Source organism: Xyrauchen texanus, chromosome 20, assembly GCF_025860055.1.
Source record: "Xyrauchen texanus isolate HMW12.3.18 chromosome 20, RBS_HiC_50CHRs, whole genome shotgun sequence".
Classification (NCBI taxonomy): domain Eukaryota; kingdom Metazoa; phylum Chordata; class Actinopteri; order Cypriniformes; family Catostomidae; genus Xyrauchen; species Xyrauchen texanus.
The window spans coordinates 30,059,287-30,080,934 of record NC_068295.1 but is presented as its reverse complement, the minus strand read 5'-3'; the positions used below and the strand labels follow the sequence as shown (position 1 = coordinate 30,080,934).

At 42.1% G+C, this 21,648-nt stretch overlaps 2 protein-coding genes across 2 annotated transcripts in view; both read right to left on the bottom strand.

Annotated features, from left to right (window-relative positions):
* Positions 1–534: 534 nt before the first annotated feature.
* alms1 (ALMS1 centrosome and basal body associated protein) overlaps positions 535–21,648 on the bottom strand; it is a 38,308-nt gene continuing 17,194 nt past the window's right edge. The window contains exons 9-18 of the mRNA XM_052151463.1: positions 21,220–21,339; positions 12,559–12,684; positions 5,192–6,078; positions 3,178–3,292; positions 2,766–2,993; positions 2,402–2,643; positions 2,124–2,283; positions 1,936–1,993; positions 1,416–1,515; positions 535–898 (exon numbers count right to left, since the gene is read on the bottom strand). Of these exons, the coding sequence (XP_052007423.1) occupies positions 854–898; positions 1,416–1,515; positions 1,936–1,993; positions 2,124–2,283; positions 2,402–2,643; positions 2,766–2,993; positions 3,178–3,292; positions 5,192–6,078; positions 12,559–12,684; positions 21,220–21,339 (2,081 nt within the window). The 3' untranslated portion in view covers positions 535–853. The remainder of the gene's footprint in view (positions 899–1,415; positions 1,516–1,935; positions 1,994–2,123; positions 2,284–2,401; positions 2,644–2,765; positions 2,994–3,177; positions 3,293–5,191; positions 6,079–12,558; positions 12,685–21,219; positions 21,340–21,648) is intronic.
* LOC127660959 (uncharacterized) lies at positions 14,540–17,900 on the bottom strand. The gene is made up of 2 exons (XM_052151464.1): positions 16,508–17,900; positions 14,540–16,348 (listed from the first exon to the last, which is right to left on the bottom strand). The coding sequence occupies exons 1-2, from the start codon at positions 17,685–17,687 to the stop codon at positions 16,266–16,268; spliced, it is 1,263 nt and encodes a 420-aa protein (XP_052007424.1). The 5' UTR covers positions 17,688–17,900; the 3' UTR covers positions 14,540–16,265.

Here is a 21,648-nt window from a genome sequence, read left to right as displayed (position 1 = left end):
ACGGGAGCTTCGTGCCCTGGATGTGCATCCCACAAATCTCCATCAACTGCAAGATGCTATCCTATCAATATGGGCCAACATTTCTAAAGAATGCTTTCAGCACCTTGTTGAATCAATGCCACGTAGAATTAAGGCAGTTCTGAAGGCGAAAGGGGGTCAAACACAGTATTAGTATGGTGTTCCTAATAATCCTTTAGGTGAGTATATATATATATATATATATGTGTGTGTGTTTTTGTTGAAGACTACTCAATTAAATTTTATGGAATTTTATGAAATTGAAATGGGTAAATCTTACAATTATTTTTTGTGTGCATTCTCTTTCAGGATACTATTTACCCAAACCATATCTATATGTACAATTATACAAAACTAAATAATTTTTTGTTGATCAGCCACACTTTTTTTTCTTTTTTCGATTAACATAAAACACACACATTTTTAAATGTAATGACACATTGTAATTACCAGTTTGTAACCTAAAACATTTCCTTGTAAACCCCCCACACAGACGCACACACACTGGTACAGTTTCTTATTTATTTGCTTTATAAAAATATTACTAACAATTTTGCAAACACAGACATAATCAAACAATTTATATAAAACAATTATTATAAAAACTATAATGTAATAATACAACAGTCATAATTAAGCAATCCAAGACTGCAACTTCATAAGGATATATAAGATAACATTCATTAAATAAAATCTCACACCTGAATTCAGAATTCACACATATCAAGCTACACCCCCATAACTAGTCTAAAATATCGCCCCACATAAAGCACTTAAAGGACCTGGCAGATTCAAAGAACAGCTTTTAGATATCTTGAGCTGGTTTCAGTTAACATCAGTGCCAAGGTGATCTTCTTCCCAACACACGATTGGTGATTTTCTGCAGAATGTGAAAATGTAAAGCATTAAAAGGGAAATCAAACTAGCCATTGGTATTCTTAAGTAAAGCAATCACACTAGACGTTCATTCAATCCCATTCATAAGCATCGGAACGCTGGAGACCAGAAATGCTAACTTTTTCGGAATGTGCTGCAAACCAAAGGTACATTTTGGTGAACTTCGACCCGAATACATATAACAAGAAGATGTGTGAACAATAGAAGATTGAAACGTCACAGATTGACCTCTTGGCTCAATACAAATAGCAGAATAGAATAGGTACATTTTAACATTATTTTTATTCTGTATTCTGCAATTTTATTCTTTTTAAAAACAGAGCCCTAGAGTGTGGCATCATGTCCTTCGATACAGGATCCAAAGTTATTTTACATACCCAAAGTCTAGTGTGTCTGTGGGTTTATTAGCAGAGTATTGGTTGAACACTGATTTATAAGCTGTTATATTTCCTACATATGCACTGTATTATTTAACTGATCCTCTCGAAATGCATGTATACCTTGTTAAAGAGTTGAGCACTGAGGCGATAGGAGCGATACTCAGCCTCTCTCCTTTCCTCCTCTCTCCTTTTCTGGACCTCTGGAAGTTGAGCGTATTTTCTGATGGAACACATTTGATTGCTGAGTGACCGCATTGAATAATTTGTCTGAATGTCAATATTATTCACACAACAAACTGTTGAAATGGAGATCAGGTCCATGTTTGCTAAAAAGGGGCAATCTGACTGGAGCTAACATGAAAAACACTGCTTATTAATCACAATTGTGCCTGACTGTGAAAAACTCACACACGGCCACATGCCTACCTCCTGAGTCTGTCTGTCCTGCCTATTCTCTGAGTGTGTGCTTTCTTCCCTACCCAACTGAAAGCATGCAAAAGAAGAAATCTTAAAGTTAAAGTATACTGAATGATATACAGTAAATACTGTATGTACATAGGTAAATATGTGCTATTTCTATTATTGTAGCATAAACCACTGAAATGGAGTGAAATTGGTCTGGGTGAGGATGCATACTTACTCTTTGGATCGTTGGACCATCTCTCTCCTTGGAACAACTCGCTTTCCGGGTACTGGAGCTGGTGAAAAAGTTGTATCAGTATAGGCTATCTTGCTGCAAGCTCTAACTCGTGCTTGTAAAAAAATAAATATAAACTGACCACTCAGACTTCTAAATATGAAAGTGGTTTTCTTCAGGGAGAAGGTCACCTGGTCTGAGTGGACGTGATGGTCCGGGGCAGTTGAAAAGCTCTTCCCTCTCTCTGTCAAAGACTGCCTGCAACCTCCTCTCCTCAACCAGCAACTCTAACCGCTTCATTCGCTCCCGTGAACGAGACACAAACTCTGGCCGATGGAGCTCCAGAGCTTCCTGTAAGACAACCATTCATGTGAACTGTTTGATGTTGTAATAAACGTATCAATTGAAATCTTCGTACTCTTTAAAACCACACAGCATTGCCAACAGCAACAGAGACCATGCCGCACACCTGCAGCGAAAGGCGAACAAGAGCCGCGGGCTTGCCGCTGCTATCTGTTTCTATAGCTGTTCTAGATTCTGTTGGCCTCTCTTGTTCCACCTGGATCTGTCTCTCTCTCAGTGGTTCCCTCCAGGGTCGAGATCTGCTGTAAGCCTCAAACCAGGCCTGGCTTTGGGAAGGTGCTGATTCAATCTGGTTTTCTTTAGGACCATCAGTCTTCAACTCATCAGCAGAGACAAACCAAGACACACCTTGAAGAGAATGCAATAGAGATAAAACAGCATGAGGTGATGTGTAAAATGTAGAGAGAGGAGTAGACGGAAGGGTCATCTTCAAAGAAATACCACCTCAATTATCATGTCACCATTCGTACCGTTTTGGTAAAGATTACGGATGCCCTTGTTGCAGGTGTCTCTTTTGAGAGCTGCTGGGGTTTGGGTGGGGTTAGCTGTGGAAGCAGTGGGGATGCTAATGCCACCATGAACACCTCTGCTTAATGTGTTTGGTGAATGAACACTTCTGAAGGCCCCAGGAGAGGGAAAGATGGTCCCTACATCCCGGGTGTGTCTGCGTGTGCCATTCATCACAATTTCCAAATCACCTGCAAGGAAAATAAATAAATACAAATAAAACCCTAAGAAACATTTTTCTTTATCCTTTGATCACAATGTTTTTTTAAACAGTGCTGCTCTGCTTCTTGATTTTGGGCAAGCATAACTGCAGTATGTGTCTGAAATACACAGGATGCTTTTGATCAAAAAGCGGGCCCTGGTTGTGTAACGCACCTGCCTGCACACCTTTGCTGACCAGTTTGACTTTTGACCTTTTGGTAGTGTGGCCGTGGGAGACTCCTCTTTGAAAAGAGAAAGTGCTTGAAGATGACAAAGAGTCAGCAGAGACCTGGAAGAAAGACAGAACTCAGTCACACAACCAGTAAATAAAGAATAAAGTATAGTATAGTATAGTAAAGTATAGATGCATAGAATGTTTACCAAAATTCAATACAGAATAACATTTTGACCATTGTGACCAAATGAGCAACATTGTGCACTTTTTTCTAAAAGGCCGTGTCATTAGGCTAGTTTTGTGATCCCTCTGTTTCGCAAACTGCGCATTTAAAATAAATGGATTCAAAACTCAGATTCAATTAATCTTTGCACTAAAAAAAGTACCTTAATTGATGTACCTGCATGGCATTTTTCATGTATTAAAATGTTTTAGTAAAAATATATATTGGTTAATAATATTGTTGTATATAACTACCGGTACGTTTTGTTATATTGGCACATGCACAGTAAATTAAAATTATTAAATATAATTCTTCATTTAAAGTAATATTCAATAAAAGTTAAGCTAAATGGACAGCATTTGTGGCACAATAATATATCTTGACATGCATCTAATTTTCTTTAAAAAAGGAACATTTCTGGGTTCCATTGAGGCACTTACAATGGACGTGAATGGGGCCATTCCGTAAACGTTAACATACTATTTCAGAAGTTTAGCCACAAGACATAAACAGTATGTGGGTTAACATGATTTTAGTGTGATAAAATCACTTATCAACCTTTTTTGTGTGATGTTACAGGCAATTTTACAACTTTGTTGCAAAGACGATGTAATTTCAACAAACCCTAAAATGACTGTAAAAACAACTTTACAGCTCAAATAATACATGTGTTTTAACAGAAGAATTAAAGTATGTTTTTATGAAATTATAAGCTTCACATTTCTGCTTTTAAACCCTCCAAAAATTGGCCAAAAGAATTTTTGTGGTGATCAACATTAAGCCACAAATGCTGTCGATTCCACTTAACTTGTTTTGAACCTGTAATTTTCAGTGGGGATTTCTTTAAGACTGCAAGGGAAGCTCAGCTGCCCCTATAATGTCAAAAAAATAATGGTCAAATATGTACTATTGTGTAAACAATTTATTGACTAAAAATGCGTTAGAACACGTTCATCTCGAAGACGAGTTCGTTCAGAATCAGCTACATTGCATATAGCAGGTCGGCTGACTCGATTTACTTCTCATACATTCCCAGAAGCGTCAGTGCATTTCCCTGTTGAAGCCGAGCGTCCATTGACTTCAATGGGGCTGCTCTGAACAGTTTTTTCAGTGCTCCGAAAATAGACGGTCATTGGATAAATGCTGCGATTATGTCCCGCCCACGGACGCTCAGCGTCTCTGGGGGTGAATGAGGAGTGGGCTGGCCCGGACTCGGGCTTCAGCGTGATGATTGGAGGATCTGTCGAAAGACTGCATCTCCTTTTGATTGACAGCTGAATCTGTACTATAAGAAGTCACTGAAGCTATTTCACAGCCAGTCCCATCGCGGATTTCTCAAGTGTAGTCGAAAGACAAACTGCTGCAACCTATTTCTTTATATTTGTTTGGCGAAATTGCTAGTCAATTTGCATAATACATTTCACACAATTATACACCAAATTCCTTGTTTCAGTTTTACCAAGTTTAATATATTTTGTTTTAGAGCGTTCGTTCGTTCGTTCATTCATAGGGCAGAATTTACTTTTAAATAAGTTTATAATGTAGGCCGAAAATGAGCTTCCCCTCTTTGAAAGACCAGCAGCCGTCACTGGTAATTTTCCTTTATGAGCAAATACATACATTTTTAGATATACTGCATATAGAATATCGTAAAAAGGCTGAAAAACACTGAAATATCTTGTTAGCTATATCGCAAAAAACAACAACTTGAACATCTTTCAACAACAAGAATTGTATATGTTCTTGAACATTCAGTATGAAAAAGTCAGTGCAAACAAGCTAAGCCTTACTGTGGAGTCGTCCGTGGTGACATTCTCCATATTAATAGATACTGCATCATGTTTAGAGCTGGGTTTCCTTCGGCCTGTTTTCTGCTTATTAATGGTGTTGTTAAGTTTGAGCAAGCTGTCATTGCTTTTCAGCCCATTACTGGTGACCCGCTGAGGTCCAAAAGCTCGGAGCAGCCGCTCTGTGTCAATGGTGGACAGGCTACTGCTTGTTTCCATGGACACGCTTGCAGACTCATCTCTCTCGGCAGGACAGCGATGTACATTCTCTTGGTTCTCTTCCTGCTCAGCCCATGCTTGTTTTGGAGCCACTGGTAACTGCATTCTTTCTCTCTTCTCTCCTTCCTCTGTTTTCCCCTCCAGACGATCACTCCTTTCATATTCTCTATTCCTGCTGTCTGGTTGTTTGATGGGTTTCTGTGTAGGAGTGGTATTGTGAATGAGACGAGATAGACGTTCTAGTCTATCAAGCAATGAAGTATCTCCCTCACTGCTAGGTCGGGTCTCCTCCATGCTCCATTTTTCACTGAAGCGCCGCCACAGTTGGTCCAGAGAACTGCTAATCTCCATACTAACATCATGAGGGCTTCTTTCCTGTACTTTCGTGTTTACCCTGTAGGACTTTCTGATTGTCTGAGAAGGTAAATGGTGTGATTCTGGTGGCAATTTAGGCTCCTGCATGATGCTGCTGTGAAGGTGCACATCATCTCTACTGTAGTCTGCCTCCATGTGCAAGGGGACAAAGTTTTTGTCCTCATCTTCATATACCTGATCAGTGCAAGCAAACTCCATGTCCCTCTCAGAGACATCAGGAACTTCAGGAGCAGTACTGTCATATCGGCCAGTGATTACTGATTCTGGACGGCCACTTCCAGAGACATTGGAGGAAACTGATAGTGAGAGAGACAAAGACACTGATGTAATATTGTTTTATGCATGATAACAACTGTTCATATCATGGTTTAGTGAAAATTAAAGAAAAGGTTTACCCAAAAATGGAAATTCTGTCATCATTTACTCACCCTCATGTCATTCCAAAACTTGTATGATTTTATTCTTCCGAGGAACACAAAATAAGATATTTTGAAGAATATATGAGCTGCTCTTTTCCATACAGTGAAAGCATATTGTGATCAGGGAGGTCAAGTTACATAAAAGGCAAAAAGCACCATAAAGCAGTACATATGATTTGTGCCCTATATTTCAAATTCATATTTCAAGAAATATGATTACTTTGTGTGAAGATATCGACATCTGTCAGGCTTTCAGATTTTAAACATGTACAAAGAACTGACAATGACTTCAGACCGATCATTCTCATTTGCCAAAAAAAAAGAAACTACATGCAGGGCAACAAATATCACAGAAAGCATTGTGTCTCAAAGTGGTTTAAGTTCTTTTTAAATTTAAATGGTATCGAAAAAACACAGAGCTCCTGCACGAGACGCTACAAAAAAAAAAGTGAGACGTGGCCAAAGATGTCCATCTAGTGCAGGGGTGTCCAAACTACGGCTCGGGCCATCTGAAACCTGCCGACTGCTCTGATGCAGCCCACGAGAGATTTTTGGAAATAGAAAATAATTTAGCCCGCTATTGAGAAATGATATAAAATTTGTATTCTGAACACTGTGTGTCGCTATCACATACATCCACATTTCACAGCGCATTTGTCTCAAGTAGTGCGTTCTTTTTAATTGCCAACAGCTACATCTATTGGAAGAGTTCAGAAGTTTTAATCCTCCAGATTCACCAGGCAAAAAGATTGATGCGTTTGTTATAGGCATAGGTGGATCATGTGCAAGGCTAAGCAAGGCTTAGCCTTATCCTGGCCACGGGCATAATTAAGGGTATTAATGCTTATTTATAGGTATTTATTGGAAATTCCTACTGAAGCTCCGGGATAACACAGCTCATAGCTGCACCAGTAAACAATCTAAGATCAGTTTCCTAAACTTGTATACAAACTTAAATTACTAGCGTGAAAGGAAAGCTTACTCTAGATGGCCGTGGTCAAATGAATCTTAAAACGTAAATCGCTTTAATCACTGCATGCATGGAGAATGTTTAAAAACAAATTATATAATAAAAAAGTAAATTTTAAAACAAATATAAAATAACGTAGTGCAATTCTTGAATTAATATATATTTATTTGATTATGGTAGCATTGAAACGAGTGTATCTGCATTTGTAACATTCCTTTTTAATTGCATCCTTTCACATTTAAATCAATAAGCATCCAATCAAACTCGAAACGAACCAGCATGGAGATGACTGAAAATACATTTATCATCGTTCCATGAGCTTTAGAAGAAGACTCTCCACTTATGCTGATAAAATAAATTGTGCATATTTGCTTGCTGCGGCCTATATTGAGTTGCTAAAATTCGTATTAATATGAGTATCCAACTGGCATCTGTGTAAATTACAATAATTAACCATTTATTAATCTAAAAATGTTTGTATGGAGTGTGAACATAAGCAGTTGGTAGTAGATGCAGTTTAATAAAGCACTTTGTCTTAAATGCAGGGGTTAAATTGAGATTTCGGAGGTGGGGAACATTAAAATAGTGTGATTGCTGTTATAACATCCATTCAATTAAAAATATTGGTGTCTAAATATGAATATATTCATAGGCCTGTATAGTATTTCATAAAATAGGCTTTATCTTTTCCTCTCAGATGGATCTCTTTGACTGGGATTCTGTTATATAATGTGTCATTATTTAACTTAATTGTGAAAGAAGTTACTTGATTTAGTATTTTACAATAAATGACAATAATATTGTCATTTAATGTAAAATGACAGCTGAGACAAGTTTATTCTCTTCTTTCCTTAGGTAAGGCATCATCTTGCCTTTGAACATGCTAAACTATCCAATTATTTTACAATTTAAAAGTAAATGCACATTCTTAAGGGTATACAGCTTTGAAATAAGCTACTGCATTTTGATCTCAGCGCAGGTGATTCCATACAGTAGGCTATATTGCGATTTCTATGAATTAGAGATCGGGCCACAGAAAATAGAAGCAATGCACGTCTGTATGCGGGGGCATGCGGTCATGAACTTGAACAAAGGTGAACAAATCCCATTTAGGAGCATAAAAGTAATAGAATAGATTGGCAAACAAGCAAAGGTGCCGGACCATTGCAGCGCAATTTAAGCCCTGACCGAATGTATGGATCCAGATGGCAATAACTAAATTTACATTTGTTTAAATGTATTATTATTATTATAAGCCTATTATTATAACCTAAATTACCTGCATTTCATTAACCATTGCACTGCATTTCATAACATTAAAAAAATTACATGTTTACTTTAACATTTATTTGTCACCATACATTTTTAGAGGCTTAAATGTGATTAAAATGGTTGTAAATGTAATATAAAATAAAACATACACTTTCACATGTATATGTGGGAGTATAATCTAGTTGCACCCCTCCCCCATCCCAGTTAGACTCTCAAAACATCTACTCACCTTAACAATATCACGATGTGGGAATGATACAAAAAGATGGTCAGAGGTGTCGTATGAGATATTTTTAATTAATTTGTGCTTTCTGGAGTTTCATGAGCACAGAAGAATATCAGTACGTCCACAGTGTGAAGGAAGGATCTTGTGTATTTATGAATGAAGTACTCTTGTTTTAAAGGGGTCATGACATGTTTTTTTTTATTGTATTATTATGTTCCCTTAGGTGCAATTATAGTATTAATATATTTTTTTTTTAAGAAAAACTTTTTAAATCTAGTGATTTATGACCTTTTCCCACCCTGTTTCTCATCCTCTGATTCAAACAGTCTGTTTTGGGAGCGTTTTCCATTTAAGACTTCAGTGTTAACGCCCACTGTTATGATTGGCTAACGTCAGTGCCTATGTATCAATTATTGACGCCCCCAGCCAGAACAATATGCAAGTAAACTAAGTAAAAACACTGTGATTATTCATAATGAATGAAATTGCGCTTTAAAAAGTAGTTTAAAGTTTAAAATAGATTACTTACAGTTTAGCGTCGTCGTTGTTCCCAGAATAGTCGGCACGGACTTATCTTTGAGCAACAGTTTTCTGGCAAAGCCAGCATCATATTGAGATTTGTTCTCAAAACAGTCATCCTTAAAATGTACAGAACAAACGCTTAAGTTAACACTGCCGTGACTGGAACGTCCGCAAAAAATAAACTGCATCCATTTTTCCCTGACGTCTGGATCTTTCGGCAGCTTATTCAGAGGTTTTGTTTGACCACAGCCAGGAACAGCACATCTGTGTGGCATCGTAATTTTCCTGTGCACAAGTAGTCTCTGTCAGAGCTCGCTGTCCATCGACTGAACACTTGTGAGGCGACGGCGATACTGAAATGAGCGTAGTTGTCTTGCGCTGGAGGCGGTCATATGCAAACGCTGTTACGTCACTTCTAACCGACACGTCACTTCTAACCATGAATCCAGAACGAGCTGTATTTTGAGCTTGATTAAATAAATGATTCGTTTAGAATGGGGAGGACGTCTTAAAATATTAAACTTGCAGGACGTTTTAATGATACAAAGACCTCTTATATACCAAAAGATCAAGGCAAATTTGGTTTCTCATGTCATGACCCCTTTAAAATCTTCCTGCTCTGCTTCTAGTTGTTATGAAATCCCCTGAACACTTTAAAATAATCATGATAACGTTTGACTCTATAACCTGTAAATACACCTTTGTTAGGTAATTACACTTTGACATCAACACCATAGAAATCTATTTAGAACTGCTAGAACGGATGTTCAGAGACAAAATGTTCAAGATGGCAGCGTACTAGTTTCTCTAGTGCATAAGTTCACACATCTAGAATATCTTCTGCTTAATGTTTAATAATTGTTGTGAATTGGTTAATTTTGATTAGGACTGGGGGAATTCATCTTTGCGATTAATTTGAAATGATTAACTCATTAAAAAAAAATAACACAACTGATGAAGCACTTTTTTCACAAACACTAAAGCCTCCGTTTTAAAGACTTCCTGTTGTGGCGGCTATTGTGAGTATGCCGAGCCAAGTCATCCTGGCATGATGGAGAAGGACAAGGGTATAGTTTTGCTCAAGGTGAGCAATGACAACCACTTCACCGCGTCACAGCACACTTTTAGATGAAGAGTGGTGATTGCGTTCGTTTGAGTCAAACCACAGAGCGCCACTTTGCAGAGGCATGCACTGAACATGCACTGAACAAGTCGCCAAAGATTGAAAAGTAGAGCAAATGATATTGTGTTGCATATTAATAAATTGCCTTTCTTTTGGCCTATTGCCTTAAGTTCTAAATTGATCCAGTCTTTTTGATAACCTTGATGGTTTTAATATCCAACTTGCACTTTAAACACTTTGTTGTTTATAATGTTGCTGCATGTAATATATTTGATGGGAATGACTGCTCTGTAGTTCTGAGGAGAGTCTGTTTACTGTTAACAAGATGTCATTAAAATGTTATTTAAAATAAACTTCCTTTGTGTTAATTAATTTAATTAGGTGATTCTACGTTTTAATATTGATGATTACAAGCTTGGGGGAAAATGTTTTATTAATTGCGATTAATCACAGCAAATTGTGCGATTCATTTATTAATTTCTTTAATCAATTACCAGCACTAATTTTGATGTTTCATTGAAACAAGAAAAATTATTCACGGACTTCTCAGCACCATTTGAGAGAACACACAAAACACTCACGCATATCTGCTTGTACTGCACACGCTCAGCTCGCACTTGCGTATCAACCAAATAAGCTCAATCATTTAATCACTAATAAATAAAGAGTAATTCCCTATAAATTAATGTAAAAAATCAAAATGTTTTATGTTTATGAGGGCATTTTTTGAAACATAAAATGTACTGTGTCATTCTTTTATTCAAAACATATAATGCTACTCTTATAAATCAAATTTTAAGAAATATGTCAGGTGGTATAAATAAATAAAAAACAGAAACCAGGGCATTGTTTGCCCCCAGATTTGAATCCCTTAATTTCTGACCCTGCATCACCGTTCTATTGCAAGTGTTCTTGGTGAGAGAAATATCCTTTATTAACACAAAATGTAATTAAAACTTCCATAATGTTAAGCATACCATATAAAGATAATATAGTGGAATCTAGGCTTTTTTTTTTTTATTTTTATAATTATTACAATTGTGCGGCCTGCAACACCTTATTTATTTTTATATCTGCCCCCCCAGTAGAAAAGTTTGAACACCCCTGGTCTATTTCATGTTTTAAAAGAAAATTAATTAAAAAAAATAAAAAAAAGACCGGTTGGATGCCAAACAAAATGGCTCAGATACATCCTGTTAAAGTGGTAAGTGACACTCTGAGCCACCAATGCATCTTCACAACAGAGTTAAACTGAATACCACCACTATCAGGAAATATTACTACCGTACTGACAGCTGGAGTCCGCAGTAGTCTAGTGAAACCGGTAACATAGAACTGCCCATCGAAGAGTTTCTTTACTTGTTTTCCTTTATTACTTAAAATTTGAGAATATGAACCGATTAAAGCTTTAAAAGAAAACTGCACCATTCATAAAATAATGCTGTCAGTCAATTAAAATAATTAATTGTGATTAGGGCTGACATGATTATAAAAATTTAACTGACAATTAATTGTCAAACAAATAATTGTGATTATGATGAATAATTGTCATATTTTTGTAAGGTGTGCTTTAAGAAGTAATTTTTACACAACTTGAAAAATAAAAATAAAATAATAAAATAGGGATATGTGATTTCCTTTTAAGGCTTTTAAACGTATGAATAAATAAATAATTCTACTTAAAATATATCTCTCTTTTGTTCAACTTTAATTTTGGTCAATTTTAAATTTACACTGTTGTTTTTTTTACTCTGTATATATATTTATATAAAATATATATTTATATATAAATTATTATATTTATGTCATTGTTGCTATCTCATGCGATTGTAAAATATTTCTGTTCAAATTTCTTCACTTTCACTCATTATTTTAATGCTCTGATTAAACCCATGAACACTTGTTTATCATGAAGCAAAACCTTGGAGATTTCGTTTCATAATTTCATCACAGAAATAAAGCGTGTGTTTCCTGCTCTGTACCACTGCACGTATGAACCAATAGCCTAACATTTGCCATTTTATATATATATATATATATATATATATATATATATATATATATATATATATATATATATATAGTGTTCCACAGAACAAAAAAAGTTTGGTATGGCCTGAAAGGATTGGGTTTGGAATGGCCTGAAAGTGAGTAAATGATGACAGAATTTTCATTTTGCGTGTACTATTCCTTTAAACTCAGAAAACATTGTACAGCTAATATAAACATTCATGAACATCTTACCTCTCTTCATATTGGGCCGCTTACTGTAGATGCCTTCCTTGTGTTTTGGTGTAATAATGTTGTCCTCTAACTCTCTAGAGCCCAAAATGTCTATATTGAAGTGTGGAGGCACAGCATCATCAGACCCTGTAAAGTGAGCGAGAGGAAAAAAGAGAGAGCTGGATAAGACAGAGGGGACACAGATACTCTGCACTGAAGCAAAAAGGCACCACAAGGGTTCAGCATGTGGATCAGATGAGGCTCATGTTCCAGGATTGCTTTTCTCTCAGACAAAGAACATGAATTATGCAGGACAGTATAAGAGCGTGAACCAGCTGCTAGACTCAGGGGGGAGGGGCCAGAGGAGGTGTAAGAAAGAGCATGAGCAAACACATAATTTATATCCAGTCACAGTTTATATAAAGAAAGTGTTATTAACTGTGACATCTGTACGGAGCCCCTGAAGTGACCTGTGCAAAAAAAAATATCACAGAGACTTTCTCGTGCAAAAGCGTTACAGTTTCCGATGTGTGTATAGCTCTTTTCCGATTGCGTCATTGCCATTATTCATTTACTCAAAGATACTGGATATGAAAGGCAGAATGTTATGGACTGAGAGTCTCAGTCACCATTCAAATTCACTGCATCAATATTCTTTACAATGAATGTGAATGGTGACTGAGACTCTCAGTCTTTCATATCCTTTTGTGCCCTACACAATAAAGAAATTCATGTGATTTAGGAACAACGTGAGGGTGAGTAAATGGAAGAATTTAGATTTTTGGATGAATTATTAATTTAATAGTTCATGACTGTTGAAGTAACAAACAAGGGGCATTGAGCACAGTTCAATTTTAAACTTTGAAATAATTCTAACAAATGTGAACACTTTCACAAAAATATTACATAAGTATGAATATATACATTTTATATCTGGATCACAGATAAAAGAAACATGCTAAGCACAGGTTATAATGAGGTTAATATCTCATTCCTTAAATGCAAGTACAAGTCTATTGCTTGATTAGTATCCTTTGGAATATCAAAGCGTGTCTCATCCATGACAGTATTACAAATGTCATAGACAGTAATGTCTTTGTATTGAAGGCCAAGTTTAAAATATATCTCTATAAATTCATGCGCATCCATGCTTTCAGTATCTTTGAGTAATGGCAATGACACAATCAGAAAAGAGCTATACACACACCGGAAACTGTAACGCGTGCCCATGCGAAAGTCTCTGTGATTTTCTTTTTTTGCACAGGTTACTTCAGGGGCTCCGTACATCTGGGATCTGAGCACAAAACAGATGCACATGATATTATGATAAATTTTTATACAACAATGATGCGCTCTACTGTATATGGTGTCCTCAGTGTTACATAACAGCCTCAGTTGTATAATATTTTATAATAAACTGTACTACAGAATAGTCCATGAAATGTTATAATTATTGCTGTCGATTTAACGTGTTAATACAGTGCGATTAATTTTATAAAAAATTAAGCGTAAAAAAAATGTATGCCCCCGGACCGCAATAAGGAAGATTCCTGAGAAATGCAAGCTTGTATTACCACCTGTTTACTCCAGAGGGCAGTAAGCTAAACTTCAGCTGTGTGTCAATGCGCAGTTTATACAGTGAAGAAAACAACCATCCCGCAGACAGAACAACACAAACGTGCCTTACGTTCTTGCGTTCAAAACGCTTGGAGCGCAAATCCGAACGAAGAGATCTCAAGCTGTGTTCTAAGTATTAAACTATATTTAACTTGACACAGTGACCTAAAATATTTTTGTTTATGATGCAACGCACCCGATACGCTACACAACCATGTCTGAAGCAGGTGTACATTGACGGGACCTTAAACAAGCCCTCATAATAAATCTCAAACTGATTAACAAATTCACTTGTGAAATGGATTGCAGTGAACTGTATGACAATGATGGATTTATGATCAATAATATGATAGTAAACGATACATTGTATTCTAAAGCTGCTTTTTGTCTTATCAATGATTAACTCTTCTGCCACAAGAATGTAATGCATTTTAATTATCTGAATATTTTATATATATAATTTTTATATATTTAAAGATAACTATGTATAATTATTTCATAATTATTTATTGAATTATTGTTATATGAGGGCTTTCTCAGCAAATAATTGTATATGTGATTAATCGGGACACCATGTAATTGTTATGTATACCTTGTCTTGTCTTTCTGTTGCCCTTCGTTTGTCATTTTTGTCACTTTTGTAGTTCCTTAGTTTTCACTTTTGTCACCCTTATAGCTCCATAGTCATTTTGTTAGCCCTCGTGGGCTCCGCTCCTCAAGTCTCTCGAGCCTCCCAGGGCTCCGCCCCTCAAGCCTCTCGAGCCTCCCAGGGCTCCGCTTCTCGAGCCTCCCAGGGCTCCGCATCTCGAGCCTTCCAGGACTCCGCCTCTCAAGCCTCTCGAGCCTTCCAGGACTCCGCCCCTCAAGTCTCTCGAGCCTCCCAGGGCTCCGCCCCTCAAGTCTCTCGAGCCTTCCTGGGCTCTGCCTCCCGAGCCTCCTACGGCTCCGCCTCCCGAGCCTCCCTCGGCTCCGCCTCCAGAGCCTCCCTCGGCTTCGCTTCCAGAGTCTTCCAGGTCTCCGCCCCTAAAGCCTCCTACGGCGCCCCCTTCCTCGGCTCCGCCTCCTGAGACTTCCTCGGCCTTCCTGACCTACACGCTGCCAACCTCGTCTGCTTCAGAGCCGGTGTGCCCCGCATCCGCGATCCTCAAGCCGGCGTGGTCAGCCTCGTCCGGCCGAAGGAGGAGGAAGAGAAGACAAGCTTCCGCCTTCCGGCCCACGCCTGCCCCGGTCTGCGAGCCAGTGCCCACGCCTGCCCCGGTCTGCGAGCCAGAGCCCACGCCTGTCACTGTAAACGAGCCCGCGCCCACGTCAGCCACGGTGAGCGAGCCTGCGCCCACGTCAGCCACGGTCAGCGAGCCTGAGCCCTCATCAGCCATGGTCAGCGAGCCTGAGCGCTCGTCTGCCACGGTCAGCGAGCCTGAGCCCTCGTCAGCCACGGTCAGCGAGCCTGAGCCATTAGCCCCCGATGTCAGTGAGCCAGCGCCTGTCGCCTCAGCCGTCAGTTAGCCAGCGCCTGTAGCCTCGACCGTCCGTGAGCCAGAGTCTGTAGCCTCGACCGTCCCTGAGCCAGCGCCTGTAGCCTCAACCGTCCCTGAGCCAGCGCCAGTAGCCTCGACCGTCCCTGAGCCAGCGCCAGTAGCCATGACCGTCCAAGAGCCAGCGCCAGTGGTCGTGCCCGTCCTAGAGCCAGCGCCTCTCGAGCCTCCTAGGGCTCCGCCTCTCAAGTCCCCCGAGTCTTCCAGAGCTCCGCCTTCCGAGCCTTCCAGAGCTCCGCCTTCCGAGTTTTCCAGAGCTCCGCCTTCCGAGCCTTCCAGAGCTCCACCTTCCGAGCCTTCCAGAGCTCCACCTTCCGAGCTTCCTGAGCTTTCCAGAGCTCCGCCTCTTGAGCCTTCCAGAGCTCCGCCCCTCAAGCCTTCCAGGGCTCCACCTCTCAAGCCTCTCGAGCCTTCAAGGGCTCCGCCTCTCGAGCCTTCCAGGGCTCCGCCCCTCAAGCCTCTCGAGTCTTCCAGGGCTCCGCTTCTCGAGCCTCCCAGGGCTCCGCCCCTCAAGTCTCTCGAGCCTGCCAGGGCTCCGCCCCTCAAGTCTCTCGAGCCTTCCTGGGCTCTGCCTCCCTAGCCTCCCTCGGCTCCGCCACCAGAGTCTTCCAAGTCTCCACCCCTAAAGCCTCCTACGGCGCCCCCATCCTCAGCTCCACCTCCTGAGACTTCCTCGGCTCCCCCTCCTGAGCCTTCCTCAGTTCCATCTCCTGAGCCTCCCTCGGCTCCACCTCCAGAGCCTTCCTGGGCTCCGCCTCCCGAGCCCACTACGGCTCTTCTCCCCAAGCCTCCTACGGCGCCCCCTTCCTCGGCTCCACTTCCTGAGACTTCCTCGGCTCCCCCTCCTGAGCCTTCCTCAGTTCCGTCTCCTGTGCCTCCCTCGGCTCCACCTCCAGAGCCTTCCAGGCCTCCGCCTCTAGAACCTCCTACGGTGCCACCTCCATCGGCTCCGCCGCCAGAGCCTTCTAGGTCTCCGCCTCTAGAGCCTCCTGCGGTGCCACCTCCCTTGGCTCCGCCGCCAGAGCCTTCCAGGTCTCCGCCTCCCGAGCCCCCCTCTGCTCTGCCTCCTGAACCTCCCATGGCTCCACCCCCTGAGCCTCCAGAGCCTCCCTCAGCTCCGCCTCTTGAGCCTCTCGAGTCTTCCAGGGCTCCGCCCCTCAAGCCTCTTGAGTCTTCCAGGGCTCCGCCCCTCAAGCCTCTCGAGTCTTCCAGGGCTCCGCCCCTCAAGCCTCTCGAGTCTTCCAGGGCTCCGCCCCTCAAGCCTCTCGAGTCTTCCAGGGCTCCGCCCCTCAAGCCTCCCAGGGCTCCGCCTCTCAAGTCTCTCGAGCCTCCCAGGGCTCCGCCCCTCAAGCCTCTCGAGCCTCCCAGGGCTCCGCCTCTCAAGCCTTCCAGGACTCCGCCTCTCGAGCCTTCCAGGACTCTGCCCCTCAAGTCTCTCGAGCCTCCCAGGGCTCCGCCCCTCAAGTCTCTCGAGCCTTCCTGGGCTCTGCCTCCTGAGCCTCCTACGGCTCCGCCTCCAGAGTCTTCCAAGTCTCCACCCCTAAAGCCTCCTACGGCGCCCCCTTCCTCAGCTCCTCCTCCTGAGACTTCCTCGGCTCCCCCTCCTGAGCCTTCCTCAGTTCCGTCTCCTGAGCCTCCCTCGGCTCCACCTCCAGAGCCTTCCTGGTCTCCGCCTCCCGAGCCCCCTACGGCTCTTCTCCCCGAGCCTCCTATGGCGCCCCCTTCCTCGGCTCCGCCTCCTGAGACTTCCTCGGCTCCTCCTCCTGAGCCTTCCTCAGTTCCGTCTCCTGAGCCTCCCTCGGCTCCACCTCCAGAGCCTTCCAGGCCTCCACCTCTAGAACCTCCTACGGCGCCACCTCCATCGGCTCCACCGCCAGAGCCTTCTAGGTTTCCGCCTCTAGAGCCTCCTGCGGCGCCACCTCCCTCGGCTCCGCCGCCAGAGCCTTCCAGGTCTCCGCCTCCCGAGCCCCCCTCTGCTCTGACTCCTGAACCTCCCATGGCTCCACCCCCTGAGCCTCCAGAGCCTCCATCAGCTCCGCCACTTGAGCCTCCAGAGCCTCCCTCAGCTCCGCCTCTTGAGCCTCCAGAGCCTCCCTCAGCTCCGCCTTCTGAACCTCCAGAACCTCCTTCAGCTCCACCTCCTGAGCCTCCAGGGCTTCACTCAGCTCCGCCTCCTATGGCTTCTCCGCCCCCCACGGCTCCAAGGCCTCCCCCGGCTACGCCTTCTACAGCTACGCCCCCCGGACCGGTCCCTATCCTGCGGCCACCTCCCAGGTCCCCCAAGCCAATCCACATCCCATGGTCAACTTCCTGGCCCCCAGGACCGGCCCCGGTCCTTCGACTGCCTCCCAGGCCCCCCAAACCTGTCCTTGCCCTGTGGCCAGCTCCCAGGCCGCCTGAGCCTGCCCTTGCCCTGTGGCCAGCTCCCAGGCCTCCTGAACCTGCCCTTGCCCTGTGGCCAGCTCCCAGGCCCCCTGAACCGGTCCTTGCCCTGTGGCCAGCTCCCAGGCCTCCTGAACCTATCCTTGCCCTATGGCCTCTTCCCTGGCCTCCTGAACTAGTCCCTGTCCAGTGGTCACTTTCAAGGCCCCCTGACCCAGTCCTTGTCCTACAGCCGCCTTCCAGGTCCCCTGACCCAGTCTCTGCCCTATGGCTGCTTCCCAGACCCCCCAACCCGGTCTGCCCTTTGTGCCCCCCTGGACTTCCTGCCTGCCCTCTGTGCCCCCTTGGACTTCCTGCCTGCCCTCTGTGCCCCCTTGGACTTCCCGCCTGCCCTCTGTGCCCCCTTGGACTTCCTGCCTGCCCTCTGTGCCCCCTTGGACTGCCTTCTTGCTCTCGTGCTCCCCCTGGTCTGCCCGTCTGCTCCTGTTGCCTTCTTTTATTTGTTTCTTTTTTAGGATCGTCTGGAATCCGATCCTTTGAGGGGGGGCTCTGTTATGTATACCTTGTCTTGTCTTACTGTTGCCCTTCGTTTGTCATTTTTGTCACTTTTGTAGTTCCTTCGTTTTCACTTTTGTCACCCTTATAGCTCCATAGTCGTTTTGTTAGCCCTCGTGTTCGCTGTTCATTGTTTTCACCTGCCCTCATTAGTTTCCCATTGGTTTCTGTTTATCACCTTGTCATCTTGTTTGAGTTCTGTTTGCTCATTGGCTCCCGTTTTCCCTTGTCCATGTATTTTAACCCGGTTGTTTTCACTCCCCTCTGTCAATCATTGAATGTTGTCATGCCTGGTATGTGTTCCCTGCCCGAGTTCTCAGTTTTATTTCATCGTGTTTAGTTTCCTGTTTTCCCATTGTGGTTGTTTCTTTTGTGTTTATTCGTTAATAAAGTAAGTTGCATTTAGATCCACTCTCCTCGTCTGCCTTCGCTGCCTTCACTGCCTTCACTCATAACAGTAATTAATTCGATTAAACATTTTAACTGATTGACGGCCCTAGTTATAATGAAAAAAATAATAATTAAATGTCAATTTAAGAAGAAGAATTTGTTTCAGCTATATTCTACATAATAATGCATAATTTATAGATGAACTTGAACTAAAATAAGCTTTTAAGGAATATTCTGGCTTCAATACAAGTTTCTTTAAAAAAAAGCAAAAATCTGGGTTACAGTGAGGCACTTTCAATGAAAGTCAATTGGGCCAAATTTTGGAGGGTTTAAAAGACAGAAATGTGAAGCTTATAATTTTATAAAACCACTTACATTAATTCTTGTCAAAACTTGTGTATTATTTGAGCTGCAGATTGTTTTTGCAGTCGTTTCAGGGTTTTCTTCGTTATGTTGTCATAAAACATAAACTTTTATATAACATTACACAGAAAAGGTTAGTAAGCGATTATATCACACTAATATCATGTTAACACACATATTGTTTATGTCTTGTGGCTATACTTTTGAAACAGTGAGTATTATATAGTTACAGTGAGGAAAATAAGTATTTGAACACCCTGCTATTTTGCAAGTTCTCCCACTTAGAAATCATGGAGGGGTCTGAATTGTCATCGTAGGTGCATGTCCACTGTGAGAGACATAATCTAAAAAAAAAAAAAATCCAGAAATCACAATGTATGATTTTTTAAGTATTTATTTGTATGATACAGCTGCAAATAAGTATTTGAACACCTGAGAAAATCAATGTTAATATTTGGTACAGTAGCCTTTGTTTGCAATTACAGAGGTCAAACGTTTCCTGTAGTTTTTCACCAGGTTTGCACACACTGCAGGAGGGATTTTGGCCCACTCCTCCACACAGATCTTCTCTAGATCAGTCAGGTTTCTGGGCTGTCGCTGAGAAACACGGAGTTTGAGCTCCCTCCAAAGATTCTCTATTGGGTTTAGGTCTGGAGACTGGCTAGGCCACGCCAGAACCTTGATATGCTTCTTACAGAGCCACTCCTTGGTTATCCTGGCTGTGTGCTTCGGGTCATTGTCATGTTGGAAGACCCAGCCTCGACCCATCTTCAATGCTCTAACTGAGGGAAGGAGGTTGTTCCCCAAAATCTCTCAATACATGGCCCCGGTCATCCTCTCCTTAATACAGTGCAGTCGCCCTGTCCCATGTGCAGAAAAACACCCCCAAAGCATGATGCTCCCACCCCCATGCTTCACAGTAGGGCTGGTACTCATCATTCTTCTTCCTCCAAACACGGTTAGTGGAATTATGACCAAAAAGTTCTATTTTGGTCTCATCTGACCACATGACTTTCTCCCATGACTCCTCTGGATCATCCAAATGGTCATTGGCAAACTTAAGACGGGCCTTGACATGTGCTGGTTTAAGCAGGGGAACCTTCCGTGCCATGCATGATTTCAAACCATGACGTCTTAGTGTATTACCAACAGTAACCTTGGAAACGGTGGTCCCAGCTCTTTTCAGGTCATTGACCAGCTCCTCCCGTGTAGTTCTGGGCTAATTTCTCACCTTTCTTAGGATCATTGAGACCCCACGAGGTGAGATCTTGCATGGAGCCCCAGTCCGAGGGAGATTGACAGTCATGTTTAGCTTCTTCCATTTTCTAATGATTGCTCCAACAGTAGACCTTTTTTCACCAAGCTGCTTGGCAATTTCCCCGTAGCCCTTTCCAGCCTTGTGGAGGTGTACAATTTTGTCTCTAGTGTCTTTGGACAGCTCTTTGGTCTTGGCCATGTTAGTAGTTGGATTCTTACTGATTGTATGGGGTGGACAGGTGTCTTTATGCAGCTAACGACCTCAAACAGGTGCATCTAATTTAGGATAATAAATGAAGTGGAGGTGGACATTTTAAAGGCAGACTAACAGGTCTTTGAGGGTCAGAATTCTAGCTGATAGACAGGTGTTCAAATACCTATTTGCAGTATGTCCATTCATTTATTTGGCAAGTAGCCATGCAATAAGTGGAACACCATCAGGTTATCATTGTGCAAAATAAACACTCACAGGGTGATCATTATTGCATACTTACTTTCACCCAAGCTTTTTCAATTGTTCCAAAACAGCAACTTTAGTTATATACCATATAATATGATTACAGCTTTTCTTTCTCTGACATACCTGGGTGGGAGCTTTCAACGGTTGTATCAGAGCAATCAGGAGAAAGCTCCGGATCAGCCTGCTGCATATAGAACAGCTTGGAGCTACCATGAGGTTTGTACGGCAATAGTGTAGGGACAGCTAAAGAAAGTGCAAAAACAGAAAACAAATCAATTGATAAATGTAACAACATGAAACAATCTTTAAACTAACTTATTCAAATGATTGTGAAAATTTAAAGTGTATGAAATAAACAGTTGAAGTCAGAAGTTTACATACACCTTAGCCAAATACATTTAATTGTAGAAAACATTCCCTGTACTAGGTCAGTTCTCACTACTTTATTTTAAGAATGTGAAATGTTGGGGGCCTGGGAACCTCAGCGAGTAAAGATGCAGACTACCACCCTGGAATCGCGAGTTCGAATCCAGGGTGTGCTGAGTGACTCCA

Coding starts and splice junctions, on each gene's coding strand:
- LOC127660959 (XM_052151464.1), bottom strand. CDS start 17,687: ATGGGAGGTTCAGGAGTCAGAGCAGAGGGGGGCTCGGGAGGCGGAGAC. Junction 16,349..16,507: donor AGCCGAGGAAGTCTCAGGAA/GTGGAGCCGAGG, acceptor AAGTCTCAGGAG/GTGGAGCTGAGGATGGGGGC.